The sequence below is a fragment of the Hippoglossus hippoglossus genome, chromosome 2 (genome assembly GCF_009819705.1).
Source record: "Hippoglossus hippoglossus isolate fHipHip1 chromosome 2, fHipHip1.pri, whole genome shotgun sequence".
Lineage (NCBI taxonomy): Eukaryota > Metazoa > Chordata > Actinopteri > Pleuronectiformes > Pleuronectidae > Hippoglossus > Hippoglossus hippoglossus.
In genome coordinates this window covers 11,048,329-11,067,889 of record NC_047152.1, presented here as the reverse complement: position 1 = coordinate 11,067,889, position 19,561 = coordinate 11,048,329, and the positions used below count along the sequence as shown (strand labels likewise).

At 45.2% G+C, this 19,561-nt stretch overlaps 3 protein-coding genes and 1 long non-coding RNA gene across 7 annotated transcripts in view; 1 reads left to right on the top strand and 3 right to left on the bottom strand.

The window, feature by feature from the left end:
* Positions 1–950, bottom strand: part of xdh (xanthine dehydrogenase) — an 11,449-nt gene extending 10,499 nt beyond the window's left edge. Inside the window, exons 1-2 of the mRNA XM_034604039.1 lie at positions 749–950; positions 452–509 (exon numbers count right to left, since the gene is read on the bottom strand). Coding sequence (XP_034459930.1) covers positions 452–509; positions 749–853 — 163 coding nt within the window. The 5' untranslated portion in view covers positions 854–950. The remainder of the gene's footprint in view (positions 1–451; positions 510–748) is intronic.
* Positions 1–19,552, bottom strand: part of dnajc27 (DnaJ (Hsp40) homolog, subfamily C, member 27) — a 23,554-nt gene extending 4,002 nt beyond the window's left edge. The window contains exons 1-7 of one of the 3 annotated variants that reach the window (XM_034604747.1): positions 19,139–19,550; positions 17,525–17,607; positions 16,763–16,832; positions 16,480–16,644; positions 16,267–16,389; positions 15,980–16,140; positions 15,750–15,893 (exon numbers count right to left, since the gene is read on the bottom strand). In XM_034604747.1, coding sequence (XP_034460638.1) covers positions 15,761–15,893; positions 15,980–16,140; positions 16,267–16,389; positions 16,480–16,644; positions 16,763–16,832; positions 17,525–17,607; positions 19,139–19,225 — 822 coding nt within the window. In that variant the 5' untranslated portion in view covers positions 19,226–19,550 and the 3' untranslated portion in view covers positions 15,750–15,760. Of the gene's footprint in view, positions 1–15,749; positions 15,894–15,979; positions 16,150–16,179; positions 16,390–16,479; positions 16,645–16,762; positions 16,833–17,524; positions 17,608–19,138 lie in introns of those variants that run through there. The other 2 variants (XM_034604754.1, XM_034604762.1) reach the window with 2 other exon arrangements.
* Positions 1,903–11,905, bottom strand: LOC117778677 (adenylate cyclase type 8-like). The gene is made up of 23 exons (XM_034614425.1): positions 11,676–11,905; positions 10,843–11,040; positions 10,520–10,759; positions 10,219–10,447; positions 9,853–10,002; positions 9,518–9,648; positions 9,301–9,412; positions 9,018–9,145; positions 8,789–8,947; positions 7,602–7,836; positions 7,326–7,514; positions 7,146–7,246; positions 6,661–6,862; positions 6,414–6,515; positions 6,209–6,336; positions 5,896–5,977; positions 3,835–3,993; positions 3,607–3,753; positions 3,236–3,328; positions 2,997–3,111; positions 2,661–2,785; positions 2,482–2,580; positions 1,903–2,085 (listed from the first exon to the last, which is right to left on the bottom strand). The coding sequence occupies exons 1-23, from the start codon at positions 11,903–11,905 to the stop codon at positions 1,903–1,905; spliced, it is 3,537 nt and encodes a 1,178-aa protein (XP_034470316.1).
* On the top strand, positions 13,912–14,718 carry LOC117773281. 2 transcript variants are annotated; one of them, XR_004615896.1, is made up of 2 exons: positions 13,912–14,003; positions 14,261–14,718. It is a non-coding gene; the product is annotated as an uncharacterized LOC117773281 (long non-coding RNA). The 2 variants fall into 2 exon arrangements; XR_004615894.1 differs by having other exon boundaries at positions 13,918–14,003; positions 14,253–14,718.
* Positions 19,553–19,561: the final 9 nt, after the last annotated feature.

Here is a 19,561-nt window from a genome sequence, read left to right as displayed (position 1 = left end):
CACCTTGATACAGTAAAGCACAGCCACAGGAAACTGTGTCTGTGATTCAAAAGCATCGACTGGTTGACTGCTGTGAGCACGTCATCCCAGTCCCGTCAGACAGGCAGCACCTCCCAGCTCCAGCTCCCAGCTCCTGTCCCTGTTGTACTGGTTTTAGCAGAGTGGTGATAAACTAAGCTACCAGTTCCTCTAGTTTACAGCTAATTAGCCAAAGGACAAAACAAATAGTTAACTTGTGTCTTGCTAGCAAACAGACTGTATTTAACAGCTGTGTGAGTGGGAGGGTATTAAATACATTGTTAAGCTTGTCAGAGATGTGAAACTATATTTAACTTTTGGTTTTAGAAAAAAATGTTATATATATAATTATGAGACGTGCCCTTTTTGTCACTTGAGCCCCTGACCCCCAAAATGTCTGTGCACGTCCCTGCATATGTTTGTGTGACCGTACGTGTCCGCCTCAGGTAGGTCAGCAGGGTCGCCTCAGGATCCGCGTCCTGCTCCACGACCTGCAGCACAACACAACACATCTGCTGTGATAACACACACAGACACACACATGTGTTCACTCACTGCGACGAAGGGAAACCACGTTACACTCCTGAAGTGAGAAGGAACTTGTTCATCACTTTCAAGTTTCTGCTTTTTACTCATAATTCTCATAATTCATCACATGAAAACTCTTCTATAAAACATATACAGAACCACATTTACATTTTACACATTTGAACTAAAGGACTTGTTTTACCTTCTTTCCGTTAACGAAGAAGAGGAGCGGGTCGGAGCGGGTCTGTGGACCGGAGCCGGGACCGGAGCCGGGACCGGGACCGGGACCGCTGGGGGGGTCGCTCATGTTTGTTATCGATGAAGAAGTGTGGAGCCGCTGCTGCGTTCAGGTGCACGGGTATCAGCCGGAATTCTCAGCACCGATCAACGTGTGAACTGGTTATCTCTGACTCTGTGACTGAGAGAGGAGGCGGGTCTAGCCAGCGAGGGGAGGGACCATGTGTTCTGACCTTTGAACCCAGATAAAGTGATTACACACTCTGATGGCTAATTATTCACAGGTTACATCACACACACACACACACACACACACACACACACATTATATTTAGAATGATTTGAAAGCGTCTCTGTGTTTGTTTCTGTTTGAAATGTCAGGATGTGATTCAGCACTTTTCAAACAGCAGCGTCACCAACATGTGAAATCTTTGTCTGCAGAAAAGATGAAATTAAACATGGACTTGTTTTAAAGTATAAAGTTATAAAGAGTTTCAGCAGCTAATTTTTATTCTCATTGTATTAATTCATATTTACACTTTTTGCTGTAGAGAGAAAAACTTGATGTCATCGACATACTTTTCTTATTTTTGTTTTATTTTACTTTAACTTTATTTTCCTTGGAGACCTGCAAGGATTTAAAAAGTCAGTGAATAAAATTATACATAATATTATTAATAATAATTATAAATCATATAACTGTAATAAAAATCTAACTTGTTGATGATGATGAAACATGTTGCTTGTTCTCTGGTGTCAAAATGTTCTGTTTTCTTTTAGAGTTCAGAGTTCAGAGATAAACCGACTGTGGAGGCAGCGCCACCTAGGGGACAGTTTGAGTAGCAAAACATGTTAAGAATGAAAACAATGCAGCTGAGAGCCTTGGAAAAAAAACCTTATAAACTCTTTGTATCTATGACAAAAAAACAGTTTTATTGAAACCAGAGTAGAATTGACGATTTGAAGAAAATCCACGTAGCCACGTTAACTTGACTGCGAACAAACACTTCGTCCTCCGTGTTCATCTGTCGACTTTCTTTAGTTCCTGTAAATTCCTCCTTGGAGTTTCCAGCGTGTTCCCACCTTCCATTGAACGAAGCGGATTTCCGATCATTGAGGCTACGACGCCTCCACCAGGTGAAACCCTCCGTTCTCCTCCCGCAGCTTCTCTCTCTTTCGGGCCTGAACGAGGCTGAAGACGACGGCTCCCAGTGTGTTCCTGTTCAGACTGAAGCCCCGCCCACCGCCGCGCTCCACGGAGCTGGAGCGCTCCTCCTGACTGCTCACGAAAAACGTACGAACCTGAGGAGAAAAAGAGAAAAGATATTACGAACTCGTAGCATTAGCATGTGGAGACAGTGGGATTGTTGTTAATACGTTTTCAGAATCGTTACTTGTTCACGATGTTTACATATTTCTAATTTCTCTAATGATTATTTCGAAAGAGATTTTGGAAAAACTATATCTGTCATAATTACTATATTATTATATCTATAAATTAATTTGAGATATTTTTGCTTGTTTACAAGATATTTTCCAAATATCCAGGTATTCACTCATCTATTTCTAGATTCTCTATTTATTGTATGTTTTTGCGTGAGTAGGAATTTATAATAAGTTTCGTAATTTATCATAATTAATGGTTTATTTCTTCTGATGATGACATTTAATAAAATGATGTGTTATTTTGCGTCTCACCTTGCCGTGGCGTTCGCTGATGCCTTTCAGGTAAATGTTCCCTCTAAGTTGCCGTAGGAATCCTCGCTCCACCAGAATACAGCTGGTGGATTCTGGGACCTGATGTCGGGGGGGTGGAGGTGGCGTTCAGTTATAAGCGTCACGTAAACATGCGTCGTCGTGGAGACAGGTGAGCTCACCTGAATCCTGCCGCTGACTCCCGTGCTCTCCATCCTGCTCGCCATGTTCACCGTTGTCCCCCAGATGTCGTACTGAGGTTTGGTGGCACCGATCACACCTGCGATCACGGGGCCGTGAGCGATTCCTGGAGACGTCAATAACCAAATCATTTTCAATTATTCTCTATATTTAAAAAAAGACCTGAAACTGAAACCAGGTTAAAATACTTAGATTTCTTTTATATGAAATAAATATTCAGGTTCAGATCTGGAGAGTTAACGGTTAAATCTTGTTGCTCTAAACGATGTTTTTTTAAATATGTGATTTTAGTTTTATTAATCGTGACTTTTACGAACCGACTCGGAGCTGGAAGTTGTTTCCTGTGTTTGAGTTGATGTGTTTGAGCGTTTCCTGCATCGCCAGAGCGAAAAGAACCAACTCACTGAGGTGATGCCAGACGTCCTCCCACTCCTGAACACAAAGTACACAAAGTACACAAAGTACACAAGGTTTTTACTTTCTGCTTAGGACTCCGATCTTCAAATGTGTAGCTGTTCATCTGCAGGAAGAACGAAAGAAGGAAGCTTTTCTTAACCCGTCTGTCAGGAGAGAGACCAGACGCTGCCATGTAGGAGCTGCCGATGGTTTTAATCTTCTCAACCTCCTGAAAATAACACTCGTCCAACAACTACACACACACACACACACACACACACACACACACACACACACACACACACACACACACACACACACACACACACACACACACACACACACACAATGATTCACGTTAATGTGTGTTTACTGACATCTACACAAATTCAACTTTAACAGTGTTTAGTGCCAAGTGTTAGAAAACGAGAAATGATTCAGTGACAGAATCTGTTTCCATGTGGGGATGTTTGTGTGTGTGTGTGTGTGTGTGTGTGTGTGTGTGTGTGTGTGTGTGTGTGTGTGTGTGACCTCATCAAAGTCGGAGATGATGTGGTTGAGGAGGCGGAGACACTCGACGTGCTGATGAACCAGCTCACGCTGCTCGTAGAAGTTGGAGAAACTGGGCAGAGAGGCGAAGAGGACGCCGACTCGCTCGTACGACTGCGAGTACAACTCCTGAGAGAACAAGCACAACAACACACACACGGTTCACACCTGCTGCTGTAACCCCGACACTCTGTGCACAGGTGAGCGCACCTCGTTGTTGCTGTCTCGCTCCAGGAAGTGTTGTGCGACGTGGACGGGCAGGATGTTGAGCAGCAGACACTCGTTGTGTTCCCTCAGCTCCTTCATGTCCTCCACCTCCTTCCTCGCCTGGAGACGCCACAGGAAGTCCAGCCGGGCCGTCGCCTCCAGCTGCCAGCGAAGAAGAACCAAGAAGAACGTAGAGGAGCACAGACGTGTCACAGAGATGAAGATCAAATGAGGAAGGGGGTGTGTATTTATATCTGTTCCAGTCAAACCCAGTCGAACACAGTCGAAACCAGTACAACCCAGTACAACCCAGTAGAACCCAGTCAAACCCAGTAGAACCCAGTCGAACCCAGTACAACCCAGTACAACCCAGTCGAACCCAGTCGAACCCAGTACAACCCAGTAGAACCCAGTACAACCCAGTAGAACCCAGTCGAACCCAGTCGAACCCAGTAGAACCCAGTACAACCCAGTCGAACCCAGTAGAACCTAGTCGAACCCAGTAGAACCCAGTAGAACCTAGTCGAACCCAGTAGAACCCAGTACAACCCAGTCGAACCCAGTAGAACCCAGTAGAACCTAGTCGAACCCAGTAGAACCCAGTAGAACCCAGTAGAACCTAGTCGAACCCAGTAGAACCCAGTACAACCCAGTAGAACCCAGTACAACCCAGTCGAACCCAGTAGAACCCAGTCGAACCCAGTAGAACCCAGTAGAACCCAGTACAACCCAGTCGAACCCAGTACAACCCAGTCGAACCCAGTAGAACCCAGTACAACCCAGTAGAACCCAGTACAACCCAGTCGAACCCAGTAGAACCCAGTCGAACCCAGTACAACCCAGTACAACCCAGTCGAACCCAGTAGAACCCAGTCGAACCCAGTAGAACCCAGTACAACCCAGTCGAACCCAGTCGAACCCAGTACAACCCAGTCGAACCCAGTAGAACCCAGTACAACCCAGTAGAACCCAGTCGAACCCAGTCGAACCCAGTACAACCCAGTCGAACCCAGTACAACCCAGTAGAACCCAGTACAACCCAGTCGAACCCAGTAGAACCCAGTCGAACCCAGTAGAACCCAGTAGAACCCAGTACAACCCAGTCGAACCCAGTCGAACCCAGTAGAACCCAGTCGAACCCAGTAGAACCCAGTACAACCCAGTCGAACCCAGTAGAACCCAGTACAACCCAGTCGAACCCAGTCAAACCCAGTAGAACCCAGTAGAACCCAGTCAAACCCAGTACAACCCAGTAGAACCCAGTCGAAACCCAGTACAACCCAGTAGAACCCAGTCGAACCCAGTCGAACCCAGTCGAACCCAGTAGAACCCAGTCGAACCCAGTACAACCCAGTAGAACCTAGTCGAACCCAGTAGAACCCAGTCGAACCCAGTAGAACCCAGTAGAACCAAGTCGAACCCAGTACAACCCAGTACAACCCAGTCGAACCCAGTACAACCCAGTACAACCCAGTCGAACCCAGTAGAACCCAGTCGAACCCAGTCGAACCCAGTGGAACCCAGTCGAACCCAGTCGAACCCAGTGGAACCCAGTCGAACCCAGTACAACCCAGTCGAACCCAGTAGAACCCAGTAGAACCTAGTAGAACCCAGTAGAACCTAGTAGAACCCAGTCGAACCCAGTAGAACCCAGTAGAACCCAGTCGAACCCAGTAGAACCCAGTAGAACCCAGTCGAACCCAGTACAACCCAGTAGAACCCAGTCGAACCCAGTCGAACCCAGTAGAACCCAGTAGAACCTAGTAGAACCCAGTAGAACCTAGTAGAACCCAGTAGAACCCAGTGGAACCCAGTAGAACCCAGTCGAACCCAGTAGAACCCAGTAGAACCTAGTCGAACCCAGTAGAACCCAGTAGAACCCAGTAGAACCCAGTAGAACCTAGTAGAACCCAGTAGAACCCAGTGGAACCCAGTAGAACCCAGTCGAACCCAGTAGAACCCAGTAGAACCTAGTCGAACCCAGTAGAACCCAGTAGAACCCAGTCGAACCCAGTAGAACCCAGTAGAACCCAGTGGAACCCAGTAGAACCCAGTCGAACCCACCTGTCTGCTGTTGTAGAGAACGGCGAACACAAACATCACCATGAGAACGACACAAACGCCGTTTTTACACAAGTGATGAGACCTGAGCGACAGAGAATGAGCTGTTAGCAGTTAGCTTAGAAGTTAGCATAACGTTTTATTCTACTTTAGTTAAAACAGTCCTCCATTAGCTTCTGTGGCTAATTATCACTAGCATAACATTTGTTGGGAAAACACATGAATTAAAGTTGGATAAACTGGGATAAGCTAACACTGGTTAGCATTAGCTTTAAATCAGCTGCTTTACGTTTAGTTTGAAGCACGATGAGCTCACCTGTGCGTCTCGATGACGTAGGTGTAGAGGGCGGCGGCCACTAGGAGGACGGCGAGCTTCAACACACAACTCAACCTGAGGAACACTGCGCAGGTAACCATGGCAACCACGCCACTCAGAGCCATGTACTGTACACAAGGAAGTTCGATAAGTTAAAACAGCTACGCTAACAACGCCACAGTGTTTGATTAGCGTTAGAGCTAACCTCTGGATGTGTACAGATGTTGATGTCAGGCCAGGCAGAGGTGGGCGGAGCCAGCGGGGCGTCGGTGTGGTTGACGTGAGCGTCTGATGAGTCACACCACAGCTGGAGGAAGGAAGGAAGGAAGGAAGGAAGGAAGGAAGGAAGGAAGGAAGGAAGGAAGGAAGGAAGGAAAACACTGAGGCAGCCTGAAGAGGAGACATTATGCTCCTATACGTTCAATGCAGATGAACTATTCCCTGAGACTTACGATGTCCGAGGAGGCGACTCCAAAGTTGACAGCGATGGCGGTGAGTGTGAGCAGCGCCCGGGCGCGCTTGTTTTCGTGAATCCAGCAACAGAGTGACTGAAGGGGGGCAGGGCAATGCTTAAACTCCTCCCCCAGCGTGAGCAACAAGAGCAGAGCGTAAACACCACAGCTGATTACGAACTGAGCGACCATCGGACATAACCTGGACAGAAAGATAAAGGTACTACTTCAGAAATCCATGAGGGGTTAAAGCCAGACATTTGCTAACCGATTTGTCTTTGTACGAACAGTTAAATCATCGGATCGTGGTATAAAATGTGAGAAAACAAAGCGAATTATATCACTGTACGCTGATGATGTCGTCGTCTATATAAGAGTGGTGTAAAAATAGAAGTTACAAAGATATTTAAATATTTATACCACAGCAATAACAAGAGATAAACAACAAGAAGAAACTAGAAGTAAATAAAGGCTGAGTCGTGAACCGTGGGGCGGGGATCAGCACTTGCACCGCCATCAGCAGCAGCAGCAGGATGAAGGAACAAACCATGTTGGACTTGAAGAGTTCGTCCCTCATCTGTGAATACTGAGACGAGAGGAGGAAGATTAACGTCCAACTGTTATAACTCAATAACAAAAGCACAGGCAGGAAGTGAGGGCGTTACCTTTCCCTCCATGTGCGAGTCCTTGAACACCTGAGTGAAGGTGGTGATGTGCTCCTTCCTCATTCGTTCACCGCTCCGAACCTCCATGGCCTGACGGATCCTCTTGTTGACCTCCCGTGACCCCGACCTCTGAGCTGCGATCTGATTGGGTAGCTGGGTCAGTGAGCCATTGGTGAAAGTGGCAAGGATCTAGGGGGCGCCGCAGACAGAACGTCAACATAGAAAGTCATCAAATTGACTTAAATTTAGAGATTTTTATTCTTAAGGTTTCCTCACGAAATTCATTCCCAGGATGTCTCCGAACGGCAGCTCCGCGCTCCAAGTCGTCATCTCGTCGTAACTCGGGCGCCTCGCTTGCGGCGGCTCGGCCTCGTCCCGCGGCGCCGGGCGGATGAGGTAGGTGTCGATGTTGTGCTTCCGTAGGAACTCGTTGCGGTCCTGGCCATGTCCCGCCTCCGTCTGGTAGAGCCCGCCCAGACAGTCGAGAGTGGCCCGAGAGATGTGGATACGTCTGAGGTGACGACAGAGTAACGTTACATCTGCGTCACCAGAAAACGTATTTAAATTCTCTGTGTTTTGTTATTCGAGAACAAGACTTGGACAATGAGGCTTTGTTTTCATTGGTGTCTGTTTGTTAGTTAGCAGGATTACGCAAAAACTACCGGACGGATTACAATGAAACTTGGTGGAATGATGAACGGTTCAGGGAACGTAACGAGGCTAAATCATATATTCATTCTATATAAACAGGACACGCCTCTTTTTATACGATTTGGGATTTGAATTTTCCTTTGCTAGGGGATAAGGACATTTTTACCCATTTATTCATACATATAAACCTGCAAGCCGTTTTATTTTCAGGTTATATTGTATACTATTGTGAATTTATTGCTTTATATTTCTATACATCTTTTTTACAGTTGTACTTTATACGATATATTGCTATTTGGTATATTATGAAGAATGTATACCCATACATATATAAGTATACATAATCATATTCATTTTGTAGAGCATATCTGCAGATATGATTCTATAATACATATACGTATATATGTATTCTCTTTATACATTTAAACAAATCCAGTAACATTCTAATACAATCATCCTGAACCACTGCACTTTACTAAAGTACATTTCTTTACATATTGTGTATTGTTATTGTGTAATTCATGTTGTATTTCAACTGGACTTGAGTTTGTCTGCACTTGTTCTTTAGCAGAATGACACAAACTCCTGGATCCGACCTGATGTGATCTGACCTGACCTGATTGGATCCAGATTAAATCTGGTTTGATGAGGACACGTGAGATGAACTCTGAAGTTCTACTTTACAGTTTGACGTCAGGTTTGTGTAACACGACAACATGGAACTGAACACGTGTCGTTTCAATGAGGACTTGTCTTTGTAAAGCTGTGGATCTGTTGTGTGTTAAACCAGCGTGTAAATCGCTGTGTCTGACCCCGGGACGCCTGCAGCCTCCAGACTGTTGGCGATGTCCACGTCCCAGCTCCAGATGTCAAACTGCCACTTCTGAAGACCCAAGACGCCGCAAAGAACCGACCCCGAGTGAACCCCGATCCTCATGTCCACCTCCTGCTGCAGCTCCCGACGAACGTACCTGGGACACAATGAGTGTGTGAGTGAAGCGGCACGTGAACACGCACTTTAACGTGTTGTTGACGTGTTACCGGATGGTGTTGATCATACTGAGGCCCATCTCCACACAGCAGCGAGCGTGTCCTCTCTGAGGCTCTGGAACTCCAGACACACAATAATAACAGTCGCCCAGGATCTTGATACGCAAACAGCGATGTCCCTGAAGACACACAGAGGAACACACATCACAGTCTTAGAGACAATGACAGAATCCAGTTTCATGAAGGGTAAACATCAGACTGATCAACTGTTCAATCTTTTCTTTTGCCTTCAACAATTAAACTGCGGTTTGTGTGGTTGCCATGGAGACCTGACCTCTGCCAGCCTGTCGAAGCGGCCGAAGAGTTCGTTGAGAGTTTTAACGAGATCCTGAGCAGAGAGAATCAACGAGAGCGGCGTGAAGCCGATGAGGTCTGCGAACAGGATGCTGCGGAGAGGGATCGTCAATGTACGATGAAAACAGCACGATGGATTTTAATCTGAAGTGCTGAACTAAAACGTCAGACGCTGCTGAAATAAGTGAGTGTGTGACCTGACGTCTTTGTAGTGGTGGATGTAGATCTTGTGGAACTGCTGAGGCAGCAGATACTCGTCCATGGTGGCCATGTCAGACATCATCTCCAGAACCAGGAAACGAGGCAGGATGGACTTCACCAGACGCTCCTGAACCACACAGCAGCACCGAGTCAAACACTATCACCACTTCTTATTGTGTCGAGATGATAAAACAGACGAGAAACCACAGGTGGAGTAAGAGCTGCATCATGTTTATATCCATATAACACGTGAGATGAATCAATAACAGAACTTCTCATGGACACCAAGGGAATCCTGTTTTGTACGTTTATAACAAACGTGATCCTGCACCTGTCGGTGGTTCTCTCTCTCCAGCCTCACTCGGCCCTCGATGCAGCGTCTGGTCTCCAGGAAGGACTGTCGCTGCGTCCGGTCCGACAGGTAGTGGATGAACAGACCGGCCGTGTTCATCGCCAGGTACAGCAAGGCCTTCGACAGCACCTGCACACGCACCGCAACCACACACAGGAAACACACACAGGAAACACAGGAAACATGTTACACAAACTCTGCCAGGGTCAATTCCTGCCATTTAAAAAGGGAATAGAGAAGGAACAGAGGAAGAAAGAGAAGAATGGGGTCTAGAGGGAAGGAAGAAAGGAAGGAGGGAGGGCAGACAGGAAGTGGGGAGTAGGGAGGAAAGAAGGAAGGAAGAACCTTTCTGATGAAGGTGTGGTCTCCATGGTGACAGCAGACGTCCACCAGTAGGTGCAGGGTGGAGGTGGTTGCCCCGGCGACAATGGACCAGAGGAGGGGGAGGGGCAGCAGAGTGTAGGTGGAGAAGAGGGTGAAGACGACGTACCACGAGTGATCGCTCTCCGCCCAACTGAAGACGCCGAGCAACACCTGCAGCGTCTGAGACAACCAGCTGACCACCGACAGGTACCTACACACACACAGGAAGTACTGCACCTGAAACACACAGGAAGTACCTCAGGACACCTGGGAGTAAAAGTACCTGAGCAACTGCGGTGACGTCATCACTTCCCTCCTGATCAGACCCAGAGCACAGATCCCCGCCCACAGGATGACTGATAGGCCAACCAGCCAATTACAGGCCACGCCGCTCCAGCCCGATGGCCATGTAAGCAGAGAGAGGAGGAGTCTGGTGATGATGTCGAGGACGTTGGAGACGACCAGAGACGTTCTTCTCTGACCGGAGGAAAACTGCTGGTACAGCTGCTCCAGGTCCACGGACCTGAGTCCCACAGGAAGTCATGGTTTACTCCAATTAAGACATTTACATGAAAACAGTGTAAATGTCAGTTTGTGTATTTGTACTTGAATGTGTGTTGCAGAGCAGGAATGAAGACGCCTCGCACTGTTGATCCCCACGACACGAAGAAATCTGCGTCACTGAGCAAGTCGTGTTTGCTCTGCGTCGCCGCGCTGAACCTCAGTGTCGCCGGTTGAACGCGAGCTGCCGACGAGCGCCGCTTGTGCCACAGCGCCCCCCGAGACGCCTTGTTACGGATCTGCCTGCAAGACGACGCCAGAGGAACATTTACTCCAAAGTAACAGAAAAGCTTTAGAGATAAATGTGAGTCAAAATGTAAAAAGTTTAAAATATCAGAAAAACCCACAAATGACGACGTCACTGTCTCTACCTGCTGATGACGTCACTGTCTCTACCTGCTGATGACGTCACTGTCTCTACCTGCTGACGACATCACTGTCTCTACCTGCTGATGACGTCACTGTCTCTACCTGCTGATGACATCACTGTCTCTACCTGCTGATGACGTCACTGTCTCTACCTGCTGATGACATCACTGTCTCTACCTGCTGATGACGTCACTGTCTCTACCTGTTGATGACATCACTGTCTGCTGATGACGTCACTGTCTCTACCTGCTGATGACATCACTGTCTCTACCTGCTGATGACATCACTGTCTCTACCTGCTGATGACATCACTGTCTCTACCTGCTGATGACGTCACTGTCTCTACCTGCTGATGACATCACTGTCTCTACCTGCTGATGACATCACTGTCTCTACCTGCTGATGACGTCACTGTCTCTACCTGTTGATGACATCACTGTCTGCTGATGACGTCACTGTCTCTACCTGCTGATGACATCACTGTCTGCTGATGACGTCACTGTCTCTACCTGTTGATGTCGGCGATGTAGGCATCGGTGACGGTGATGCCATGGCGGCTCCTCTCCAGGCCGCCGGCCAGCCGCAGCGTGTACAGGTTGTGCTGGTCGATGATGTTTCTGACGGCGTTTTGCCACAACAGCTGCTTCCGCCGCAGGCCGGGGGAGGGGCTTAGGTTGTTACAGAAGGTGATGTCACCGGACGGCTGCGTCACTTTGGTGCCACATTCTGCGTCATTCATTGTTCCGCCCTCTCTACGACCTGATTGGTGAAGGGGGTGTGGTTAGTGGTAGCAGATAAACTGGAGTTACTGGAAAAACCGATTGAAGATGAACATGTTCCATTTCTGTCTTGGTCTTTTATTTATTTTATGACGTTTACATTTAAACTTGAAGTGAATTGGTGCCGGACAGCGCGACAGAGTCTGAGATCACAGACGGAGACGAGCTGGATAAAGCTTTGATCAGATTGTCTCTCGGCCAGAAAACTATAAGATCTCAGTGGAGCAGTTGGACGAGCATGTGGCGTTGGCAGGTCCAGGTCCAGGTTTCAGGACTAAGCTGATCAGATTAGCGAGCAGCGACCTGCGGCCTCTGTTCCCGACGCCAGCAGAGACGTTTGATTTCATCCACCTGGACTCTGATGTGCAGGTTCATCAGACACACTTTGATTTGTTCATATGCAAATATCTTTTATTTAGGTTTGAAGATAGTTCAATATAAATCTTGGTCATTTGTTATTACGAGTTATAAAAGTTGTCCAATCAGAAAATTGTTATTGAATTTATAAATGATTAGATTAACATTTGTTTAAACGATTTCGATTAAGGCCGTTTACATGTTGGACACAACTATTTACAATATGTCAGTGTTGTTTATTCTGCTGACAAACAGAAATAACACAACATCAACACAACATGCAGTTTTAATGAGTGAAAATACAAAAGACCGAGAACAGAACCCTGAGGAACCCCACAAGAGATAAGTGACATCACCTGTTAGTACATAATAAACTGATATGTCATATGTTGAGTTTCCAGCTTGTTTTGCTGCCCCCAAGTGGCAAAACGAATCGGTTCAGTGTGCGTTGCTTACTTAACTTTAACACAAACTAGTAATTGTTTTTTTTAAAGTATGTCGCTGGCTATAATTTATTTTATTTAAACTTTTGAAGATAATTGAAATGGTCCTGAAATATGTATTTTTCTATAAATGTATAAAACATCAAAGTAGTCAGTTGAACCTACTTGTCTTTAGATTCACACTCGTCTCATTCGTCGTCGCAGTCGAAGCTTCGTCTCTTTCCTGTTTCTCCGTTTCTTCTCTTTCTTTCTTTTCAACTCAGTTTGAAGTCTTTTCACTTTTCCTTCCACATTTTCCTTCTTTTATTTCTTTTTGTACTTTGTCATCTTCCTGTTTTTACTCCACATGTCGAACCCACAGCTGCAACTTCACTCTTCATCCCTGTTTTGTCAGAATGTGATTTTATTGATAATTGTTTGTCTTTAAATCATCGTCTTGTTTGTTATTAAGTCGTAATTCAAAAGTTGCTCTTGATGCTGAAACTCTCCATCAACATCTGTCCATTCAAATATATTCAATTCAATAATAACTATAATTTTACCGTCTTCATCGTTGTGTCTAGTTCTCAAATGTTTGTTTTTGTCTTGGAAACCTGCAAAAATACAAGAAAACAAAGAATTTAAATAATTAACCTCAAGTTAAATTGACAGTAGATTTAATATTTACTCAATTTACCTTCATGAGGAAGAAATTCAGATTGAACCAAACGAGGTCGAAGAGTTTGTCCAAAGTCCCTGAAATATGAAGACGTGAGACCAAAGAAGAGAGGACAGAGAAGAAGAAGACAAGTGGACAAACAGAGAAGAAGAAGAAGAAGAAGAAGAAGAAGACAAACGAAGGCAGAGCAGCAAACGTCTGAGTCTTAATCCAACTTCCTGAAACAAACGGCAGCTCGTTAACAGGACAGATTAACGCGGTGCAGTCCAGGTGCATGATGGGATTGGCCGACCTCCAACCGGGACACATTGTGTTTGAGTCGTTTACACTTTGACGTTTTTACGTCTGATTTCAGCTTCACACACGAGGAGAAGGAACGTGACCTGAAATTACTAAATATCACAAATCATTCTGAAAATGAAACGTGAAAGAAGAAAAATGTCAAATAAAATCGTTCAGATCATTTAAAGAATTTTAAGGAACTTCAAGAATCATAAGAAAACAGAGCAGAGAAGTGATTTCAGTCATTTAATTCCAAAAAAGAATCCAGGAGAACGTGCACGTACAGGAACCACAGGGAGACTGTAACACACACTCACAGTAACACACACACAGCCACACAGACACAGAGACACACAGTCACACACAGACACACAGACACACAGACACACAGACACAGAGACACACAGACACACAGACACAGAGACACACAGTCACACACAGACACACAGACACAGAGACACACAGTCACACACAGACACACAGACACAGAGACACACAGTCACACACAGACACACAGACACAGAGACACACAGTCACACACAGACACACAGACACAGAGACACACAGTCACACAGACACACACACTCACATCTCAAGTTTGACACAGTTTAATTAAAGTGTGAAATTTGGGACGTGACTCTTCTAATGTGGATACATCAAACATTCCTGTGTGTGTGTGTTACTGTGTGTGTGTGTGTGTGTGTGTGTGTGTGTTACTGTGTGTGTGTGTCCTCACACCATCCAGTGATGACTGGTTGTGACTCAGCAGTTTCAGTCATGAGGTCAAACTGTGACCAAACAATAATTAGTTTCATTACTTCAGTGTAATAAATAACATGTGAACACGCAACAATAATAATAAATATAAATAACACGTTACATCCAAAACAATTACATTTGATTTGTTCATTGTTATTTGGTTTGAATTCATTGTACTGGAAAGGCTGATGGGAAATGTAGTCTTCAGGTGAAAAGATCATATTCCTGATTTAAAGTCGTTTACGGTTCTAAAAGTTAATGATTAAATGATAAATCACATGAGCCTTCAGACTGTGTTTAGTGCTCCTGTAACTGTATAGATCTAACATGTCAATCCAATGTATAGATATAACGATCTATAGATAAGAGATATGAAGACATGTCGTCTGTTTCTTCTGCTTTAACGAGATGTTTCTGTTTCCGTCGTACAATCAATAAACAAACAGAAATCTGTGTTTCAGTTCAACTTCCTGATGAAAGACGCGGTCGTGAACAGGTGACGACGTGTGGTCACGTGACTCTTTAACGTGGCGACAGACTAACCCTGGTTCCACTGCAGAGATTCTTCAAAGTGTCTCTGAGGAGAAACTCAACCGAACTCAACCGAACTCAAGTTCTGTCGACGATTCAAATTCATTTCAGGGTAAATTTAGCTTTTTGAGGAAATAAATGATTCACTCGAAACTAGAAATGTGAAAGAAAAGGGAAGAGACAAGTTTAATGTTTGTGGAGCAACAAATGAATTTAAGTAAGTAAATTTATTTGAAACCAGAGATTTGTCTCTTAAAGGAGAACATGATGACTCTGAAGATGAGGGCAGAGTTCTTCATCATTAGATCAAATCCAACTCTAGTTTTAATTGTGATTCACTAAATAATGACTCGTCTGACATTTCATACAAAAACTTCCAATTTGGCACAAAAACTAAAAATCTTTTCAACTTTGGTGTAAAAACTTTTAACAGAATTATTTTTTCCAAACTATGACGTGAAAACAAATGTTGATGATTTTAAGAATGAGAAACCTAAATGTTGACTGTTTGGCCCTCCTCCTCTTCCGTACTCACACTCACACTCACACACACACACACAAAAACACACACACACACACACACACACACACACACACACACACACACACACACACACACACACACACACACACACACACACACACACACACACACACACACACACACACAGAGTGAATAGAGTCTGGTTGGCGTGCAGCTCGGTGGCGAGCGACATGGCACAGGACACGGTAATAAATAAACACTGAGGTACGAGTCTTCAGGGTGAAGACGACAGCTCTGTACGTTATTTGATGTTCTTCAGCAGCGACGTGCGGGCGTTCACCACGGCCTTGAAGGCGTCTTCGCTGCCGGGGGCGACGCATTTATCCGGATGCAGCAGGACCGCCAGCTTACGGTACGCCTTGTTCACCTCCTCCCTGGAAACAACCAGGCAGGAACCAACGTTACAAACTTCCACAGTGACGAGGTCATAAACACAAAGTCATTCTGTTGTTGGTCTCACCGCGTGGCCCCGGGTTTGACCCCCAACATGTCCCATGAGTCTTTGCTGTTTCGGATGCGTCGGATGGTGTCGGCCTGTTCTTTGGTGAAGCCGACGCTGACCTCGGCCACCGGACGCTTCCCGCCATTTTCACACATGTCAGTGATGGACGAGAAGAACGCCTGAGAGGAGACACACACACACACACACACACACACACACACACACACACACACACACACACTATGATGTTGTGTTGGTATTTGTTGTTAAAAAGCCTCGACAACAACGTGGCGACGTGTGAGAACCTGAAACATCTCGTTGATGCCTTCGCCGCTTTGTGCTGACGTCTCAAAGTAGTGAAACCCTCTGGACTCCGCCCACAGTCGACCCTCCCCCTCGTCCACCACCCGTCTCTTCGTCAGGTCCACCTGCGCAGGTGAGACAAAAACAGATTGATCCTCAAACTCCCCCCGAAGCCGAGGCCTCTGATCGGTCCGATCGGTCCGATCGAGTCTGACCTTGTTGGCGCAGACGATGAAGACGATGCTGTCCATGTTGGCCTGGGAGCCCATTTCCTGTTTCATCTCGCCCAGCCAGGAGTCGAGGGCGTCGAAACTCTCCCTGAGGCCGACGTCGTACACCAGCAGGACGCCCTGACTGTCCTTATAGAACTCGTTACGCACCTGACAGACAACACCCAGGGCAAAGAGCACACTTCAGTCTCCTGCTGCAGCAGCACCACCTGCTGGCAGCTTCCACTCATTACACCACATCGTCATTCAGTCTGTTTCTGAAACTCACTTCGTAGAAGAACGGATGACCGGCCATGTCGAAGATGTTCACTTTGATCTCCCTGTCCCGGACCTGCACCCTGACAACACACACACACGTTACACACAACACGTACACACACGTTACACACAACACGTACACACAGGTTATACACAACACAACACACACGTTACATACACACACACACAACACGTACACACACGTTATACACAACACGTACACACACACACAACACGTACACACACGTTATACACAACACGTACACACACAACACGTACACACACGTTATACACAACACGTACACACACACACGTTATACACAACACGTACACACGTTACATACACCCAACATGTAAACACACAACACGTACACACACGTTATACACAACACGTACACACACACAACACGTACACACACGTTACATACACACACAACACGTACACACACGTTACATACACCCAACATGTAAACACACAACACGTACACACACGTTATACACAACACGTACACACACAACACGTACACACACGTTATACACAACACGTACACACACAACACGTACACACACACAACACGTACACACATGTTATACACAACACGTACACACACAACACGTACACACACACAACATGTACACACACGTTATACACAACACGTACACACACAACACGTACACACACATGTTACATACACCCAACATGTAAACACACAACACGTAAACACACGTATACACACTCCAACACACAGTAATAGATTACTTGTGTACTTACTTGGTTACTCCGTAGTCGATTCCAATCGTGGCCAAATATTTGGGGACGAATCTTTTCTCACAATAACGTTTGATGATGCAGCTCTGGAAGAAAATCATTTATAATGTAGTCTTATGATTTATAATTATATCTAATCTATATCTTATATTTATACACAAACACACAGTTAATAAAAAGAATCAATGTGAAGTGAAATAAGTTGAATTATCAGTTAAATGTTTTTCTGTGAACTAAAGACATTTATCAGAGTCTAAACCCAGATGTTAATGATCCAGATGTTAATGATCCAGATGTTAATGAACCAGATCTTACTGAACCAGATGTTAATGATCCAGATGTTAATGAACCAGATCTTACTGAACCAGATGTTACTGAACCAGATGTTAATGATCCAGATGTTAATGAACCAGATCTTACTGAACCAGATGTTAATGAACCAGATCTTACTGAACCAGATGTTAATGAACCAGATCTTACTGAACCAGATGTTAATGATCCAGATGTTAATGAACCAGATGTTACTGAACCAGATGTTACTGAACCAGATGTTAATGATCCAGATGTTAATGAACCAGATGTTACTGAACCAGATGTTAATGAACCGGATCTTACTGAACCAGATGTTAATGATCCAGATGTTAATGAACCAGATGTTACTGAACCAGATGTTACTGAACCAGATGTTACTGAACCAGATGTTAATGATCCAGATGTTAATGAACCAGATGTTACTGAACCAGATGTTAATGAACCGGATCTTACTGAACCAGATGTTAATGATCCAGATGTTAATGAACCAGATGTTACTGAACCAGATGTTAATGAACCGGATCTTACTGAACCAGATCTTACTGAACCAGATGTTAATGAACCAGATGTTAATGAACCGGATCTTAGTGAACCAGATCTTACTGAACCAGATGTTAATGAACCAGATCTTACTGAACCAGATGTTAATGATCCAGATGTTAATGAACCGGATCTTACTGAACCAGATCTTACTGAACCAGATGTTAATGAACCAGATGTTAATGAACCGGATCTTACTGAACCAGATGTTACTGAACCAGATGTTAATGAACCGGATCTTACTGAACCAGATGTTAATGATCCAGATGTTAATGAACCGGATCTTACTGAACCAGATGTTAATGAACCAGATGTTAATGAACCGGATCTTACTGAACCAGATGTTACTGAACCAGATGTTAATGAACCGGATCTTACTGAACCAGATGTTACTGAACCAGATGTTAATGAACCGGATCTTACTGAACCAGATCTTACTGAACCAGATGTTAATGATCCAGATGTTAATGAACCAGATCTTACTGAACCAGATGTTAATGATCCAGATGTTAATGAACCAGATCTTACTGAACCAGATGTTAATGATCCAGATGTTACTGAACCAGATCTTACTGAACCAGATCTTACTGAACCAGATGTTAATGATCCAGATCTTACTGAACCAGATGTTACTGAACCAGATGTTACTGAACCAGATGTTACTGAACCAGATCTTACTGAACCAGATGTTAATGATCCAGATGTTACTGAACCAGATGTTACTGAACCAGATGTTCGCTGTGAAACCTCCGGATAGTCTCTTACCTTCCCGACCTCCGCGTCCCCCAGACTGATCACCTTCACCCGCAGAGATTTCTTACTGTCGCGTCTCTTCGGAGGGTTCGACTCCATGATGCTGTGATGCTAACAGCTAGCCGCTAGCCGCTAGCAGGAGGCGCAGTGTTGACAGCTGCAGCTGATTGCTGTTGTTGGAGGCTAACGAGGCTAACTAGTCGTTAGCACAGAACTAGTCGTTAGCACAGTGGCTACTGATTAGGTTAACTAGTCGTTAGCACATAACTAGTTGTTAGCACAGTGGCTACTGATCAGCACGAGCTTTAAACTGATTATCGGTTTAGCATTGAAGCTAATGTTTTGGTTCGGTTACACCGCGGGCTCGTTAGCATCACAGCCAACATGCTAACCATCCAGTTAGCTGCCGTGCAGAACACGCCACTTCCGCTCAAC

Excerpts from the sequence above, each read along its gene's own strand:
- LOC117778677 (XM_034614425.1), bottom strand. The coding sequence starts at position 11,905 with ATGAATGACGCAGAATGTGGCACCAAAGTGACGCAGCCGTCCGGTGAC. Across the intron at positions 10,760-10,842 it reads GCTCTGCAACACACATTCAA|GTCCGTGGACCTGGAGCAGC; the intron begins GTACAAATACAC and ends TGTGGGACTCAG. Across the intron at positions 7,515-7,601 it reads ACATCCTGGGAATGAATTTC|ATCCTTGCCACTTTCACCAA; the intron begins GTGAGGAAACCT and ends GGCGCCCCCTAG.